The 17,466-nt window shown below is 42.5% G+C and overlaps 1 protein-coding gene across 1 annotated transcript; it reads right to left on the bottom strand.

Annotated features, from left to right (window-relative positions):
• On the bottom strand, positions 1-16,904 carry prss59 (serine protease 59, putative). The gene is made up of 9 exons (XM_083913727.1): positions 16,677-16,904; positions 15,854-16,035; positions 14,323-14,555; positions 11,100-11,235; positions 8,000-8,114; positions 4,599-4,800; positions 3,359-3,449; positions 3,034-3,236; positions 1-320 (listed from the first exon to the last, which is right to left on the bottom strand). Exons 1-9 carry the CDS (start codon positions 16,884-16,886, stop codon positions 211-213), a joined length of 1,482 nt encoding a protein of 493 aa, XP_083769853.1. The 5' UTR covers positions 16,887-16,904; the 3' UTR covers positions 1-210.
• Positions 16,905-17,466: the final 562 nt, after the last annotated feature.

Genomic DNA, 17,466 nt, shown 5'->3' with positions numbered 1-17,466 from the left:
TAGAAAAAAAAGAAATCATTATTTATTCATCAGCTCAAAATTGTCTCACTCATTTAAAACACATCCACTTACTGACGCTTGTGTAAAGTGCCTTTTCAAGCAGTCTAAAAACCTGGCAGTAACATAAGCAGTCTCTCTCAAATGTCAACGAGCTGGACAAAAAGGTAGTTTATTTTCCAAGGCTATCGATCGGCGTGTTCGGCTGTTGCTTCATTGCTTCATCCACTTCTGCAGGAGTAAGAAGACGTGGTCACGCGCCAGACCCAGCTGGGGGAGATCCTCGCTCCTGGCAGGGTACATGTTGGCACAGTGGGCTGTTCCTGAATCAGAATGAAAATTATAAAACGGATATGGCAGCGAACAAACAGTAAAAACAGAGATTTTACGGGTTACAAGAACAATTATCCGCCTAATAAAAGTTCGCACTCAACAAGTAAGCCATTGTTCTACTCTGAAACTGCTGCTGCGTGTCTTCTGTAATGTTACGCAGTTACAAACAAAATCCAGTTAACTCGTGTGACTCAAATGATTTTAGGTAAATTCACTGATTACAACAGTTCCTCAAGGATCGACCTGTTAGAACTGCTATGCACAATCAAGAAGAGATACAACTGGACACAGTCAGATGTCTTCTGCACATTATTTTGGTTGGAGTTTTGTACTTAGTTCTATCTGATATCTTTTAAATCATAAGGACTACACAGTGGTGTGGTGGTTAGCACCGAAAAGGTCGCAGGTTCAAATCCTGGCTGGGGCCTTTCTGTGTGGAGTTTGCATGTTCTCCCCGTGTCTGCGAGGGTCGTGCATGTGTTAGGTTAACTGATGACTTTGAAAATTTCCCGTAGGTGTGAATGGTTGTCTGTCTCTGTTGGTCTCTATGTGCCCTGGGATAGACTGGCGTCCTGTCCAGGGTGTACCCTGCCTCTTGCCCGATGTCAGCTGGGATCGGCTCCAGCGACCCCGACAGGGACAAGCGGTTGTAGATGAATGAATCTTTTAAATCATACTGCACGGATAACAACTTTGTTGAAAGTCTATGTCATAAAAACATTAAGTTTATTTCAACATGTAGTTAACACGTAGCTATGTTTGAAACAATGGTTATATGTAACCTAGAAGTCCAAAAACCTTTCACTTATAATTCAAACTCGATGTTTTATTTATTCTTTCTTTAATCGAACGCCTATTTAACCACGTAAGGCCCACTGAGATAAATTATCTCTTTTGCAAGGTTGACCTGGCAAAGACAGCAGCATAAAAAGTTAGAAAAGTAATCACAAGAAAACAGAAGAAATACCTTAACAAGTTGAAGTATTAAAAACCTACACACAGTGACAAGCACCAACCGATTCATTCAAAGAGCTTTGAAATCAGGCAGAGAGATCAGCTCACTTCATATAAAGTCCTTTTGAAGGTTATTTCAAGTGATGGGAGCAGAGCACATTAAAGTGGTTCAGTCTGTGCACTTGGAACAGACAACAACACCATATCTTATGATCTTAGACCAGATTTCTGTGCAATCAAAGTACAAATGTCAGTGGGAGTTTAGCCAGACTGGCTTCTACAAGTCCCAATGACTAAGCCTGTAAAAGGTCAGAGATAGCCAATCAGCCCTGGGGTTAAGTATACAATGATGAGTGAGAGTAAAAGAGACCAGAGTCTCCTTCAGCCTCAGCTTTTTAAGAAGATTATCAATCTGAGGTTTAAAAGAAAGGTCATCCAACTAAATTCCAAGATACTTATAAAAGGAGACAATTTCTAACTTCTTTCAATTACCAGTCAAACTATCCAAAGTAGTCACCGGCTCCTTATAGCATAAAGAACTGCATAACCTTAGTTTTTTATCAGCATTTCAAGCCAAGTTTAGTGGTAACAGCTGCATCTGAATAGCATTAAAGACGACCTGCAATTTGGTCGCTCGCACAATATATTGCTGTATCATCTGCATAAAAATGAAGGTTGTCCAGATCGATTTTCAAATCACCGAATAGTACACATGCTTAATGGAAACAAATGTACAATATTTTTGATTTGTTAAGTTTGTACCAAGGACGGCACGGTGATGTGGTGGTTAGCACTGTCGCCTCACAGCAAGAGGGTTCCTGGTTCTAATACGGGTTCTCCGGTTTCCTCCCACAGTCCAAAGACGTGCAGGTGTTGGGTTAGTTGAGGACTTTAAATCACCCGTAGGTGTGAATGGTTGTCTGTCTCTGTTTGTCTCTATGTGTCCTGTGATAGACTGGCGTCCTGTCCAGGGTGTACCCCGCCTCACGCCCGATGTCAGCTGGGATCGGCTCCAGCCCCCCCCCCTCCCCCCCGCGACCCCGATAGGGACAAGCGGTAGAAGATGAATGAATGAAGTTTGTATTAAGCCCCCAACTACAGCGACTTTCTGGTTGATCCAATAAGGAAGTGCCAAAAACTGCAGTTTGTCGAGTGGCCATTAGGGGCAGGTTGCATAATAGAGCAGTTTCTCATTGACTCCCATGTTAAACAGGTTGTTTTCACAGCATCATTAAACCTGTTTAAGGCCTGGTACAAAGAAACATTCTAGTCTGTATCTTTAGGTCATATCTCCATGACAACACTGACGGGGGAGAATTTTTTTGTACCAGGCTAGTTTTTATTTTATTAAAGGTTAAAGTTTATGAATAATTAGGGGTGTGGCCTCTTGATTGACAGCTAGCCACTGACCCTCACTTCTCCTCGGAGGTAAACGTCAGCCAGATGAACGTATCTCCCTCCCCCCAACGTCACATACATGCCCTTTTTTGGTAAGAGGAAATGAGGCGGAGTCAAAGTCTGACAAGAAGGAGACTCCTGTAGGAGAAGCTGGCTCGTTATTGCTAGCTAGTTTGCTATCTAAGCTAGCAAGCCAGATGGCGAAGATGTGAAAGTGTGGCATTTTAGCCATTTCCTTCCGCTTCTTTGAAATCAGACTGAATCGTAATATACATCTTAAAATCTTATTTCTAGAATGCAGTACAAACATCACAAAGTGTTACTCATTTCCTGTCACACATTCGTTCTCACCTTTGATGAAAACAGCAGGGAGGTCAGGCGTGATGTCGTGGGTGACTCCCAAGGCGTGCCAGGGGTCAATGGACCCGTTGGGAAGAACTATTCTGCTGGAGCGGATGTCATAGCCACCGTAATACTCGTTGGTCTCGGCCACGGCGTCCGCCAGCTGCTCAGCGCTGACGTTGTAGAAGTCTGCACACTGTTTCACATGGTACCTGGATGAGGAAACACACAGAGCAACAGTGCAACGTTTAATTAAACTGGAAGCAAAAACAGCCAGTGTGAAAACATAATTATGAGTTTATTAGGCAGAGTTAATGATGTTTGGGGAACTCACTCAAGAGGGAAGCCAGTGAATGGTTGGTTGGGTGAATCGGTGCTCTGGTAGAATCCAAATTCAGTGCAGGTCTGGTAGACCCACTGTCTCCCTGACAACACACAACATTTACCCATGGTCAGCATATTTATTTGGTTCCTATAAACAAAAGGCACTAGCAGGTAAGGCTAGTTTAAAATGGCTTTACATCACTTTCCACTATTCAGCTCTAATTAAGAGAGGAAAGAGAGCAACTTAAAACCAACAGGACCAGGGGAGGTGGTCGGGGGAGTTTTATGCAGACGCATCCCAGTGGCTTTTTAAGAGACCACTTCCTGTTCCAGATCCTGACCCCCTCCTCCAGTCCTCCCACTAATGAAATTGAAGCTGGCAACCGAGAGGCCATTTTTGGTTAAACATGCAAGTTGTTATTCAACAGCCTACACCATTTAAAAAGTATGTATAACAAACCCAGTCCTAGAATATTAGTCTCCTTTATTTCGGGAAAAAAAACACACCTTGGTTGTTTTAAAGCCTGACCGAAATGTTATTGTAATGCTCTCAATTAAACTTCATGACTTAAGGGGAAAGCTACTCAGGATGACTTGTAACAGGTGCAAGTATTTGCTGTGATTCTTTTAGCCCCTGATTCCTGTTTGTGTTGTGTCTATTGTGTTTTTTTGTGATGTTATCTGTTCTTTTTGTTCTGCTGCCTATCTTTTACCAGAACCTCCTGAGGAGAAGAGATATTGCATCTCAATGGGACCTTTCCTGGTTTAAATAAAAGATAAATCCTATTATAAACCAAACAAAACAAAACAAAACCCCAAGAAGGAAGACTTACTTTGGGATGATTAAATCATTCCAGGACTTATTTTGCAGTTATGTGAGGCAATTACATTTTTTGTTGAGCTTTACCTAAGAAAACCTCTCAATAACACCCATTATGCCTGTCACCACGTCCCACACATAACCCGTCTCGTTGCTGTGTTACTCTGCTCTCCTGAAGCTACAGATGATGGAGAAATTGTCGTTTCTGGCTGAACTGAACTTGATTGCTCCCCTATTATTGTTAGACGACAGTGGAACACTTCTATGTCTACTCTACGCCGGTTGTTCTCTGTCATAAGAACAAAAACACAACAACCCAAAAATACAAAGTACGTCAAAAATAGCGTTGATGTTTTAAAACAGAACCCACAAAAATAACCATGTGCACACATACAAAAATACCACTTTCCAGTACATGTCTATTACCCACCTCCCCCTGCAGCCGGCCCATCCCAAGACGTGTTAGTCATGTCTCTGAGGTAGGTATTGAAGCTGGCGTCCAGGCATTTAACAGAGAACGTGTCCATCATGAGGCGGGCCACAGCAGCGTAGCGGGCATAAGGCTCTCCCAGGGCGGTGTCACCCATCACGCCACACAGCACCTTGATGGTGATGTTGGTGCCCAACACACCCTAAATATTACAGAACACAAAACAAAGAGGAAAAAAACAATTACTTTTCTTTTCTGATCTTAAGATATCAGGTTAAAGCCAATTTATCAAATCATCTCAAGGTGCATTTCGAAGTTGCTCCGGAGCTTTGATAGGGTAAAAACTCCTAAACAACTTTACATTTTGGGTAACTAACTCTTTTTGCATGTGGGTTTAGGTGAATTAATCAGCTCTGTGGATGCAAAAGTATCTGTCAAGCTTATTTTTCATTTATTTCGGCGCCTCAGTTTCATTATGAAACATGCCCCTGGGTTTCTCTCCAAGCTAAATATAACTGCAAGTACTTTTCTTCATTAGTACATTTACTTAAACACCTTTCACCTTCATGAGAGAGGCAATTATCATATAAATTGGCCTGGTTTGTTATTGCTAAAGCTTTTCTCTTCACTTTTGGAAAATAACATTTTGTTCCCTTTTGCCTTGGATTTTTAAGGATATATTTGCTTTACATTATGATGTAATGTTTACTTGTGTGGACCCCGGGAAGAGTCATTGCTGCCTTCATAGTGGCTAAATAAATAAATAAAACTGTCCATTAAAATCTCAGTAGTACAATTATAACTTAAATGTTACTGCAGCAAAATGAGTTTATCTATTTTGTTTAACCTTAATTTAACCTTGCATAAATTTAAAAAAAAAAAGTTTTTCCGAGTGTACCCTGTCCAAGATATGTGGCATAACAACACTTAATTAATAACTTGGGACCAATTGTGCACAAAAGCAAACCACAAGATGAATATGTAAAAAACGTGCTACAGTGCATAAAGGCTGTTCTGTTTACTGCTCATTGTAAGGAAGAGCATGGGGCTGTTGTCCTGCAGGATTTCATTAGATATGTGAACGCCTCACATGCGGTCGACATTACGACATTAAAGTTACAATCTTCGGTTTGGTTCTCTTTGGTGACTCCTACAGTGTGGTGATAAGCAGTCAGTGTGGGACGTCAGAGCAAGTCTGATGCATTAGTTAGGCCTACCCACTGTGGCAGACCAACCACTGCTGGCTGACGGATAACGCATCACTAAACACTTGTGATTTTTCCAAGGAATGTATATATTTGTTTTTCAAACCTGGACCCTAGTCTCCATGTATGTCTGTAATACATGGCTAATGGCAACATTCATTCATTCATTCATCTTCAACCGTTTGTCCCTGTCTGGGTCGCGGCAGGCTGGAGCCAATCCCAGCAGACATCGGGCGTGAGGCGGGGTCCACCCTGGACAGGACACCAGTCTATCGCAGGGCACATAGAGACGAACAGAGACAGACAACCATTCACACCTACGGGCAATTTTAGAGCCCTCAATTAACCTAACAGCATGTCTTTGGACTGTGGGAGGAAACCGGAGAACCCGGAGAAAACCCACGCAGACACGGGGAGAACATGCAAACTCCACACAGAACGGCCCCAGCCGGGATTCGAACCTGGATTGTTTTACTCATCCAGTATTGAGCGCGAAATAAAGAGTGGGGAAATAGAGTCCAGGTTGAAAACTACTGTGTCCAAGGCCTTTGTAGATTAAAAAAAAACAACTATCCCCACATGAATCAAAAGGAGGAGAGCTCACAGAAACACTTGTGGTCATCCCTTGCCGGTAAAACAGCCCACAATTCTCCTGAGAAACTCTTAGAAACTACTCAGTGGCACCAGTCCAACACTGCGGTTGTGCCCTTCCAGGTAGAAACCTGCCTCAGACAAGCTGCAGTATTGGAACAATGGCTGGAGGAGTAAACAGTTGGCAGCAGTTAGTTGTTACGTGCGAGAACGAAGGCATCGTTAAGTAGAAATGACCCATGACTACTATCCCATCTGCATCTCTCTGCATCTTCGAAAAAAAGAGGAACTGTTAGCACTTGTTCTACGAGCTGTGGCGTTACATAAGGTCCTTCCGCATGTTATAAAGCACCCCATTGATAACCCCTCGACTGTGAAGCCACTGCTCTGCCGCTTCTGATTGAGTTACACCTCGGCCCTAGTTCTTACCCAAATTCCACAGCGGTACCTAAAACCTGGTAGTTTGCTCTATACCCAGCCCTTTGTGTCACAGAGAGGCAGCTGCCGGCTGTGTTTGCCTGCGAGTGCTGTGGACTCCGGGGCCAACCGCTCCTCTCGGTTCTTTTATAAGCGTCTCTTTAGCTCGGGGGGACAGGAAACCCGAGAGACCACAGAGTCTTTTGTTACTTTTTCACATCAGCTTATTGGTAACCGGACTCACGTCTCCTCGAGGCACCAGGGGGACAGAGAGGGGATGGGATGAAGAGGAGAAAAGGGGGTAACTGCTAATAAAAAAGGGCGCAGAGAAGAGAGAAAACGAAAAGGGACATATGTACAGTAACAGATGAGAAAGCGGGTTGTGTGTACGTCTCACCACAATGGGGACTTTTACAAAGATCTCAGCTATAGGGCTGTGCAAAATAATTTTATATAATTATAGTGTGGGAATTTCTTTACAATGCTGAGTGATACGCAGCTTGCAAGATTCAGGGTCCGGTCCGGGTCTCTTTGGGTTCGAGTGTGAGTTAAATTTGGACCTGTGAAGACCTCAGTATTGTATTTAACGAATGAGTCTCCAGTGTGTCGAGTCCAGTGGGTTCATTGTAGTAAACACAAAAGGTGAATATTTGTGTCTTGGTTTGAAAAGTTTGAATGCAATACAAACTCTGCTGTCTAATTGAACATGCATGAATCATATCTGATATATGGTTTCTGTGACAGAGCTCTGTCATCCAAAAAAAAAGGGGATTTAGCCAGATTTAGCCTCTGGTCGCTCTGTGAAAATTGCACCATGCATCTTTTCATGTCAGTATATACAGTACGTAAATATTAAATTGTGAAGACATGCTTGCGTGACTTTCCAGTGCTGGGTCTACATTAAAAAATGGCTGAAATGATCCTTTAAAGGAATAGCAGAAAGACTGGAGGCAGGTGGAAACAGCTCGCTTGGCTTTAGAGCTTTTGAGGTGCTGGTTTGCAGTACCTATGTAGTGTGATATTCATTTAGTTTGAATTATTTATTTAATGTCTGGTGATGATCTTTATGCTGGCATGAAAACCACTAAATGTAAAGACTGCAAGTCAGCTATTGGTTGCTTCAATCCAAATTTTAAGGGTTTTTTATGCTTTACTGGTGTAGTTTGGCGTGCATCTCCCCTTCCTCACCTCAAACCCCCTGTTGTCTTCATTGTACTGGACCACGTCCATGAAGTTGCCAGCCAGAGTTTCCAGGAAGTAGGCAGAGTCCCTCTCTGTCTGGATCTGCAGTTTGGAGCACAAGCTGGAGAGAGAGAAAGAGAGAGACAGAGAGAGAGAGAGAGAGAGAGAGAGAGAGAACGAGAAGAGGAGGAGGGGGAGGAAGGTATGAAGAAGTTGTGAAAAATGCCAGGAAATTGGGGGACAATGGGGGTGGAGGAAGAGTGGGAAGGTGGGGGAGACAGAGGAAAATGGGGGGACAATTAGACCAAAGCGAGTCTCCCCGGTTGAATTGTGCATCTGGTCATGTTTGCTCTTTTTCTGTGTTCTCAGAAGATTAAACCTCAAACAACGATTTCACTAAAAGCACAAAACTAGCAACCAGCAAGTGTTCAGAGCTTCTTGTGTATGATGACCAGCTACGCAAAGCAGTTCCACTTCTTTAAAAGACCTGTTGAACCGTGGATGTGGACGGATTGTGTTACAACTTATCCCTCCATATACAAGTTAAATGAACTCAATCAGCCGGGATAGTGGCGTGGCTCGAGGGACAGCAATGTCCTTGGGTTGGTCCATGACTTTTGTCCAGACGGAAATATTTCAACAAATGTTGGATGGATTGCCGTAAACGTTTGTACAGACATTCATGAGTTGCATGAGGAGCGTTGTATAAGAACTCACCCCTGGTACAGTTGTCATGAACAGGGAACTTAGCTTTAGGGCGCACTCACACTGTCCTTCCGCACCGGGCAAAAACAGGTTTTACGGGTAAAGCCTAGTGCAGTTGACCAGTGTGAGTGCAACCGCTCTGCGCATAGATGCGGCCAGCTGACCGTCCACAGCCCGTTTGAGAGAGGTGGGCTTTTGTAGAGCGCGTTTGCACATGTACGAACTCGAGCATGTGCACGTGTACGAGCACGAGCACGGGGCCTACGGCGGCTCTCACATCATTTTATGTGCGCCTGTTCGGACGTTAAGAAAAAAAGACGGACCATGCACGGACATTTAACAACAACAACAATGGCGGCGAAAGGTTCACGTTGGTGTGATGCGGAGGTGGAGTGTTTACTGCAGATTTGGTCGATGAAAAGATTCAAAAACAGTCGACAAGACGCACAAAAACTCTGAGGTCTATGGAAAGATTTGTAAACAAAGCGACGCATCGCCATGACGTCATCAATGCGTGCGACGTGTTACGGCGTGATGAAGTATGGACAGGCAAGAAGCATTTGCGGGAGGCCCAGGTAGTGTGAGTAGCCTCAAGTGGTCATCCGAGGAACTGCACTTTCTACGTCGGCTTCATTTTTCAGCCCCGGAGGTTGGCGGTTGGTTGCTTTGCTAGTGTTAGCATATTAGCACTACCGTGGACTCATAGTCTTGTTTTCTCCACAAGATGCTAGAGTCTAAAATGTTGATTTAACTGTTTTGTGGAACAGTGATTCATTGTGTGGGTATATGTATAGATTGTTCCACAGACATGTGTACACGCACACACGGCTGTGGAAAAATACGTTCCCTTCACTGCCTGTTGGACCGTAACTCCGGTAAACATGCAACATGCTGACGTCGAGCTGATTTTAGAAACAATTCATATGTGTGTGTGCATGAGTTTGTGTGCAGTGCAGATACTTTCTCCATGATGAAATTGTGACGCAAGTATTGTATCCTCTGAGACATTGTGGTTTGGACGCTGGACAGGCCTCCAAAACCAGCTTTGTGACCGTTGACCGTGTCTGCATGAGAACATGTCTGCATCTACGGTCTGCATGATCTGCAAGAAGCTAAAATAAAAGATGTCCAGTGTGGTCAGGGGCAGTGCAGACACCAAGTCATGGCTTGAGTGAGTCTCCACGACAGTATTAATTCTGTCAGACTAACCCCGACATTATAACGGCCATTTAAGCCTGTTTATTCATCGTGTTAACTGACCTGAGAGTCACTATAACAACCTAGAATACGCAAATGTAAAAACACCAGAGGCAGCCACGATGACTGCAGACGTAGCGCAAGCATGCTCAGAATAAACGTCATGCTGGAAACGGAAAACAATGGAGGAAAATAAAGTAACAAAGAGCTGAGAAAATGCCCCATAAATAATAGAAGCTGAGGCCTTGCACCTTCTTAAGTCATATTTACTATTTCCATTAATAAACAGACGTAATTAAACTGGACCACGTCCTTGTGTTCCTCTCTGGAGCGGCTCCGACATTCCAGAGTCTCGGGCTCAGTCCAAAAAGGCTTGAAGGACACTCAAGAAGCTGTAACAGGACCTGACTAAAACCAGGAACCAAGACGACCCGCCTCGCTGCTCTCTGAACCTCTCACATAGCTCCAGGCATCTCTGACTGCAGGGACGGTGCCGTGTCACATCGGTTCACTCTCCAAAAACAAGTATATTTGAAGGCATAATTAATACGTTTTTAGGAAATGCATTTATTGTCTTTCTTGCTGGAAGTTAGATTTGACTATGGATATGAAGCTGCAGCCAAAACCCAGTAAGCTTAGCTTCACCCAAAGCATGAATACTGGAAATGGGGGGGCTAGCCTGGCTTCGTACAAAGTGTCTCTTTCAGTTTAATCAAATGTTTCAAATTATTCTGCAGTATTGAAAGAAAAGAGCATTTGAATCCCAAAGTAGAAATTCAAACCAACGAATATCTGAATAGTCAAATATTCGGGTCCAGTCCTACTCTGTACCATGTGAAATATGTCCTATTCATACAGTTAAGATTACAGTAACAGCTGCCATACAAGCATTTATATTGAAATATAGAGAAAAACAGACATACTGTGATATACCATCCCTGCTTGAAATTAGCCCAGTCGTAACTGAAATGTCCCCAAAATGCAATGAATAATATAGTATATTATTGTTAATTAAGGGGTCTGTTTTCCATTTCAGTCACACAGATATCATGATGTATACCAGATGAGATTTATATATCATAAATAATATGTTATATATTCAGTATATGGACTCTCTCATTATTTGATATTCGTCTTCCAGATCTTTTAGGATGATCCACCGAGGGCTGTGGTCTGCTCAAATTTTGCCCGTAAGACACTGTACTTGAAGTCTTTGGTGATGTTGTCATAGGTCTTGGGGTCCTTCAGGCGCTCCAGAAGGGTACTTGAAGCCTTTTGTACCATTAGGGGGCACTCAGCGTTCTCTGAGGCCAGCGAACGCCACACGACCTCCAAGTACTCTGGCAAAAACATAAAGACAGAAAGGGAAATGGTGGAGACTTAAAGTGTAATGCACAAAATCATCCAATGGTCGTTTTTCTAGACTTAAACACATCAAATAAGCCATCAGGATTAGGTTTTTCGTGTATGAACAAATAACAGATAAATCCAGTAGAGTCGCTAACAGCCGGATGTGGCTAACAATGACTAGCTCAGGGCAGCATGGTGAAGGCATTAAAACGTCTTTTTTTAACCACTAATACTGCTGAAAATAACAGCAAACCTCTGCAGCATGAGAAGAGTCCCTACACATAAACAAAGCACCAACAACGTAGTTAGTGAACCCAGAGTTTATTAAAAGAGTGTTTTAAAAGACGTACTTGGTAGAGGTGGCTCCTGTACCAGCTCCTCTCATAGTAATGTCCATTCAAGTGGATTACCAAAGTCAATCCAAAAGGAAGGAGCCCATTGGTGTTTTGTTTTATGTGTAAAGACTGTTCTCATGCTGCTGCAGAGGTTTGGTGTTATTTTGAGCAGTATTAGTGGTTAAAAAAGACGTTTTAATGCCTTCACCGTACTGCCTTGAGCTAACCAGAGTTAGCCACATCCGGCCATTAGCGACTCTCCGGGATTTCTCCGTTAATAGTTCATACACAAAAATACTGTCTCAATGGCTTATTTGATGTGTGTAAGTGCTGAAAAAGATAACACTTTAAACCTGGGCTGCTATAGAAAGACCACAATAACAAACAATAACCCAGGTTAAACATACAGGACTATTTTGAAGTGCTGCAAAAGCATCAATTCATCTTCAAACAAACACAGGAGGAACACTCTAGTCGAGTGCTAGGGAAAGTATTTATGTAAAAAAAAGGTTTCCGTGAGGTTAAAAAGTGAAATGATGAGTCTCAACCCTTGTCACAGTTTATGAAACTCTAAAAACTCTCACATGAGAAAACTCCACATTACAAAACCCTTGGATTATTTCCACTTGGAGTGAAAGCCAACCTCTTACTGGCTATAACGCTGACTAACTGCAGTGTTGTTTTGGGAAATAGCTTTGCGGTGCCATGGACCGGGGAGAACCGCGTACACTGTTCTGTGTGTTTTGTCTCAGATTTTTTCCACGAGTCAAAGACAATGTGGCCCGAAAGTTTGTGTGAGTGTGTGTGTGTGTGTGATAGTGTCTTCAAGATAGCATTGGTGTGGTTGTATGTGTGTGTGTGTGTGTGTGTGGGTGGGACAGCACAGGTCCTACGTTCAAAAGCTCGCTCCGACCTCGGTTCCTGCCTGCACCCTTTCCGGAGGAAAACAAAGGGGCTCAGCCAAACACAACACAGACACAGATAGAGAGCGAACCCTCCCTCATCTTTGATCTGTCTGGGACTCTTCACTTCCGAGACGCTGAGCAAAACCGGAAAATCTGTCTCAATTTCAGCCCGATTCCACAAAGATGTTGATGAATTTCAAAGAGGATGTTTAAAAGGTCCCATATTGTTTTTCATTTTCAGGTTCATACTTGTGTTTTGGGTTTCTACTGGAACATGTTTACGTGCTTTAATGTCAGCAGCCCAACGGTAGACGGCAGGTAGACGTGGTGTACATCATCTGAGAGCTGGAGATTCATTTGAGATGCGGCTCAGCACTGTGTGTCAAGTTATTCTACTCATAAATCAGAAATTAATAATAATAATTAATTAAAATAGTGTAGTGGTTAGCACTGTCACCTCACAGCGAGAAGGTTCCAGGTTTGCATCCCAGATCGGGCCTTTCTGTGTGGAGTTAGCTGGATCTCGTGTCTGCGTGGGTTTTCTCCGGGTTCTCCGGTTTCCTCCCACAGTCCAAAGACGTGCAGGTGTTCGGTTCATTGATGACTCTAAAATTGCCCGTAGGTGTGAATGGTTGTCTGTCTCTATTCGTCTCTATGTGTCCTGTGATAGACTGGCGTCCTGTCCAGGGTGTAACCCGCCTCACACCCAATGTCAGCTGGGATCGGCTTCAGCCCCCCGCGACCCGACAGGGACAAGCCGCTGAATATGAATGAATTTGAAATTGTCAAAGTGTAAAAGAACTTATGAAATCATGCTGTGATTCACATTCTCATATGTCTAAACTTAAGTTGTTGTTGTTGCATCTGAGTTCATACCATTTGTTACACAGATTTGGTGCCACATTTAACCACATGTTACCCCTCGAGAATGAATAAAGAATGGTCAAAAATCCTTCATCAAGACACCCGGATTTTAGGGAACACCAGAGAAAATCCCATGCTGTGATATGGGATCAAAATCTTTTGACGTTTGGAGATTACTGCAAGAATGGTATTTTTCAGCAATTGAATTGCGAGCGCTTGTGTTGTGTGAACTGCTCAGAAACGTCCTCATTGTGAATCTCCCGGTGAAAGCCGTCCATCCTCTGAATTCCCCAGGTCTCTAGTTTGTGGTTGTAAAGTTTCATGAGGCTGTGATTATCCTCGAGGTCACAACAGCTCATTTCAGACAATGAAACGTCTCCTGTGGGGACAGGCATCATCTCACATGAAGACAACTGGGCTCATTGAATCCACAAGAGTCTCATCTTTACAGTCAGACCCAATTTATGACATTCAACACCATTTATGGACCCCAGGATGCACAGATATTACAATACTCCATTTTAGAATAGAAAACAACACATTTATACAGCAGGAATACTGCAAAGAAAGAAAGAAAAGCTGCATGTTTTTACCCCAATCTGTCTGGGTGATCATACAGTGGGCGCATCTGTAAAGGGGAGAGTCTTGGGTACCCAGAAAACCCATTTTCATTCAGATATCTTGAGGTCAGAGGTCAAGGGACCCCTTTAAGAATGGCCACGCCAGTTTTTCCCCCGCCAACATTTGACGATGGAGCTTCTTTTTAAATAGAGTTCAGCACAAAACTCTGATTATCCAAAAAGAATGGTATATCTATGATATGAGAATAGAGGTGTGTGTGCATGTGCTTTTGTGTGCATGTGCGTGCGTGTGTGTGTGTGTGTGTGTGTGTGTGTGTGTGTGTGTGTGTGTGTGTGTGTGTGTGTGTGTGTGTGTGTGTGTGTGTGTGTGTGTGTGTAACGTCTCTTCATACCAGGGAAGTTGACAGTAGCGTAAACGGGTGCACTCGTGGCCACAGACGCGTGGACCAGGTGTGGATACTTCAGCCTGAACCAAGCAGCTAGGGAACCTGGGTACGACCCGCCAAACGCCACCCACTTCCTGTCGGTGAGCCCTCGGGCCTCCGCAATCACGGTGCGGAAGTGCGCCAGGTCGGCCAACGCCTGTCGGCTGCTCAGGAAGCGCAGGTTGTCTGTGCTGAGGTCACTGAATGGAGAGGAGAGGGAAGCTTAAAATGAAAGTGAGCATCTACAGTTCATCCATCTTTAGGACTGGTCTTTTGCATGCAGGGCTGCCATCTAGTGGTACAACGGCTGCATCGTCACCAGCCGCTGTGCACATCTGCGCACCCAACACACGAGGCTGGCCGCACAATGCATGTTTGTCCTTTTGCTGATCCCACAGCATTGTGACACCAGAGTTGCTGAAAGCTCTAAAAAGTGCTGTGAACTCATGTTGGTAACAGCTGACACTTTGGCACGGGCCGCCATCACCATCATCATCAGCATCATCATCATCACACTGTAAAGTGATACTTCCCTAATCCCCACTGGGAAACTATCTGTTCATTTTACAGTAGGTGACACAACACAACAGTGTGACCAACATCAAACTGCCGGGGTGAGGTGACAGGGAACGGTCTGATGTCGTGAGAGCAACCTTTATGAACGGGGTAGATCGGGTTTTTACTTCCTGATACAGATCCAGATCCCTGAACTTGTATATCGGCTGATACCCATGGACGTATTCTAAGCCAACAGGCCCCCGGGCGCAGACCTGTAAGAGCCCCCCCACTCGGTCTACGTAGGAACAACACACGCAAATTCAAAGAGTCGACCTTTAATCGTTTTATAGTCATTTTGGGGCTCATTGTGCACTTGTTCTTAGTTGTTTTATATGTCTTTGTAATTGTTTTGCATCTCTGTGATTGTTTTGCATCTAGTTTTAATCATTTTAAGTTTCTATGTTGTTGTTTTGTTTCTCTCTGTGGTCACTTTACATCTATTTCGCGTCATTTTGCGTGTCTCTGTCGTCATTTTTTGTCTCTATGTGGTTGTTTAGTGTCTATTTTCAATCATTTTGCATCCCTATAAAGGATTTTTTGTCTCTTTGTGGTCATTTTTTGTTGTTTGGTGTATACTTGTGGTCATTTAGCATCTCTTTGTGATTATTTTGTGGGTTTTTTCAGCAACATTTCATGAGTCAGGGCCCTTGACCTCATGGGCCCCTGCCCCTGCGCCTGTGCCCGGTAGGCCCGTTCAGTAATCCATCCGTGCCGATACTGAGAACCGATCTGGAATCAGTGCATTAAAACTAAAGCCTTGTATATTGCAGACACGTTCATTTGCAAGAAATGAGCTGCAGTTCTCTTGGAAGTACAGTAAAAACCCATATATTGAGAAGTAAAAGCTCCAGAGTTTGACTAAACAACACATCTACACAGGCTTGGAGTGAAAACATACTTATATTAAGGTCTATAATTTGATCAGTGAGGTCAAACGTACTTGGTCGGGTGACTCTTCCCATAGAAGCGATGCTCCAGCATCAAGCAAAGTGCTCCCAGTTTGTCGGCGTAGGTGAGCCAGGTGCCGTTCTGCATCCAGGCTGGATTGGCCGGGCCCTCTCCACCGATCATCAGAAACACTGGACCCCCGGGTTTGTAGTGGGCTTCGTTTACAAAGTACCTCTGAGGGGCAACAAAAGAGAGAGACTGTCAGAGTGGGAAAAGGTTTGAATCCAACTTTAGTCTTTATCATTTAAAATGAATTCACTTTTAACTGTACTAGAGGGGATCAAGGTCTAAATGTAAACTTAAAATCTACCTATTTAGTCAGCCATTTGATTGTAAAGGGTTTATTTATTATTATTATTATTATTTACATTTTTAAAATTACATTTTACTTTTATCTACTGTCCTTGTTCTGTCCTTTTTTATTTGATCAACTTTTTATATTTGTCCAGCTTTTATATTTTATTTCTTTTTAAATCTATTTTATTTTAGCTCCTATTATTGTTATTTTAAAAAAATGATAATCACTTATATCAATTTTACTTTATTTATTTATTTTCTGCATTTAATTTTCACAGCTTTTATATATTATATCTTTTTTAATCCATTTTATTGTCTTTTTTGTATTCTTACTTTTGCCTTTTTTACGTAGCTATTGTGTTTATTTTGTATTTTACAATATTATTATATTACTTTTCCATCATTTTTGCATTGGTCTCTACATTTTTATTTATTTTAGTTTTTATGTTTACTTCTTTATTTTAAAAAAATATATATCCCACCCCCTCATGAGGACTCGAACAGCAGCACAGACTCACTTGCTTCCACTCTCTGCTGTCTGCTCCATTGAAGTGATCCAGCCTCTGAGTGAACCACTGCTCCTCGGACACGCTGCTCCTCCGGCTGCTGCTCTGCACTCGATTAAACCTCCTGACGCCTTTCCACTGTGCCTCGGCAGCCACAAACACCGAGAACTGTAACAGTAAAGTTACATTACACAGCAGCATCGCACACTTTCCCAAAGCCATGTTGATATAAACAGGGAAGTCTTGAGAGGCATGTGACGTGTGATCATATGACGAGCGCTCCTGCTACTTTACGTGACGCTCAGAAACATGGGACAAATGAGTTCTTCCGCAAATATGTGAAATACACACAAAATAAATGTCATACTATGTCATAATTTCTGGCTGAATATTTTTTTTTTTTATTGGTAAAATACTTTGATTGACTGATAGCATCTAGCCTTAAATATATTTATTTTAGTATGTACATTACTATTAATTTATTCTATTTTTTATTTTTGTAAGTATTTTTTTATTGTTTTTGAAAAAGAATAGAAATAGTATAATACAGTAATACAAATATCTATCAAATAAATTTAATTTTAAATAAATAAAATAAATACAAATAAAATTGAAAATGTAATAAAAAAATAATAAAACGGAATAAATACAGGAATTAATAAAAATGTAAATAAAGAAAAAAGCTAATAACACTGATGTATACTATACGTGTATCTCACTTTTTATACATTTATTTCAAATAATACAGTAATACAAATATTTAGCAAATAATGTAATTTTAAATAAATAAAATAAATACAAA

The sequence above is a fragment of the Echiichthys vipera genome, assembly GCF_963691815.1.
Source record: "Echiichthys vipera genome assembly, chromosome: 5".
Lineage (NCBI taxonomy): Eukaryota > Metazoa > Chordata > Actinopteri > Perciformes > Trachinidae > Echiichthys > Echiichthys vipera.
Note: the sequence above shows the minus strand (reverse complement) of the source record. Positions and strands in the feature narration are given on the sequence as shown.

What these genes read in the sequence shown, in the direction of transcription:
- prss59 (XM_083913727.1), bottom strand. Translation starts at nt 16,886, where the DNA reads ATGGCTTTGGGAAAGTGTGCGATGCTGCTGTGTAATGTAACTTTACTG. An exon ending in TTCACTGGCTTCCCTCTTGA is followed by an intron (nt 3,237 to 3,358) that starts GTGAGTTCCCCA and finishes TTCCTCATCCAG; the next exon opens with GTACCATGTGAAACAGTGTG. An exon ending in CCCTGCTGTTTTCATCAAAG is followed by an intron (nt 321 to 3,033) that starts GTGAGAACGAAT and finishes ATTCTGATTCAG; the next exon opens with GAACAGCCCACTGTGCCAAC.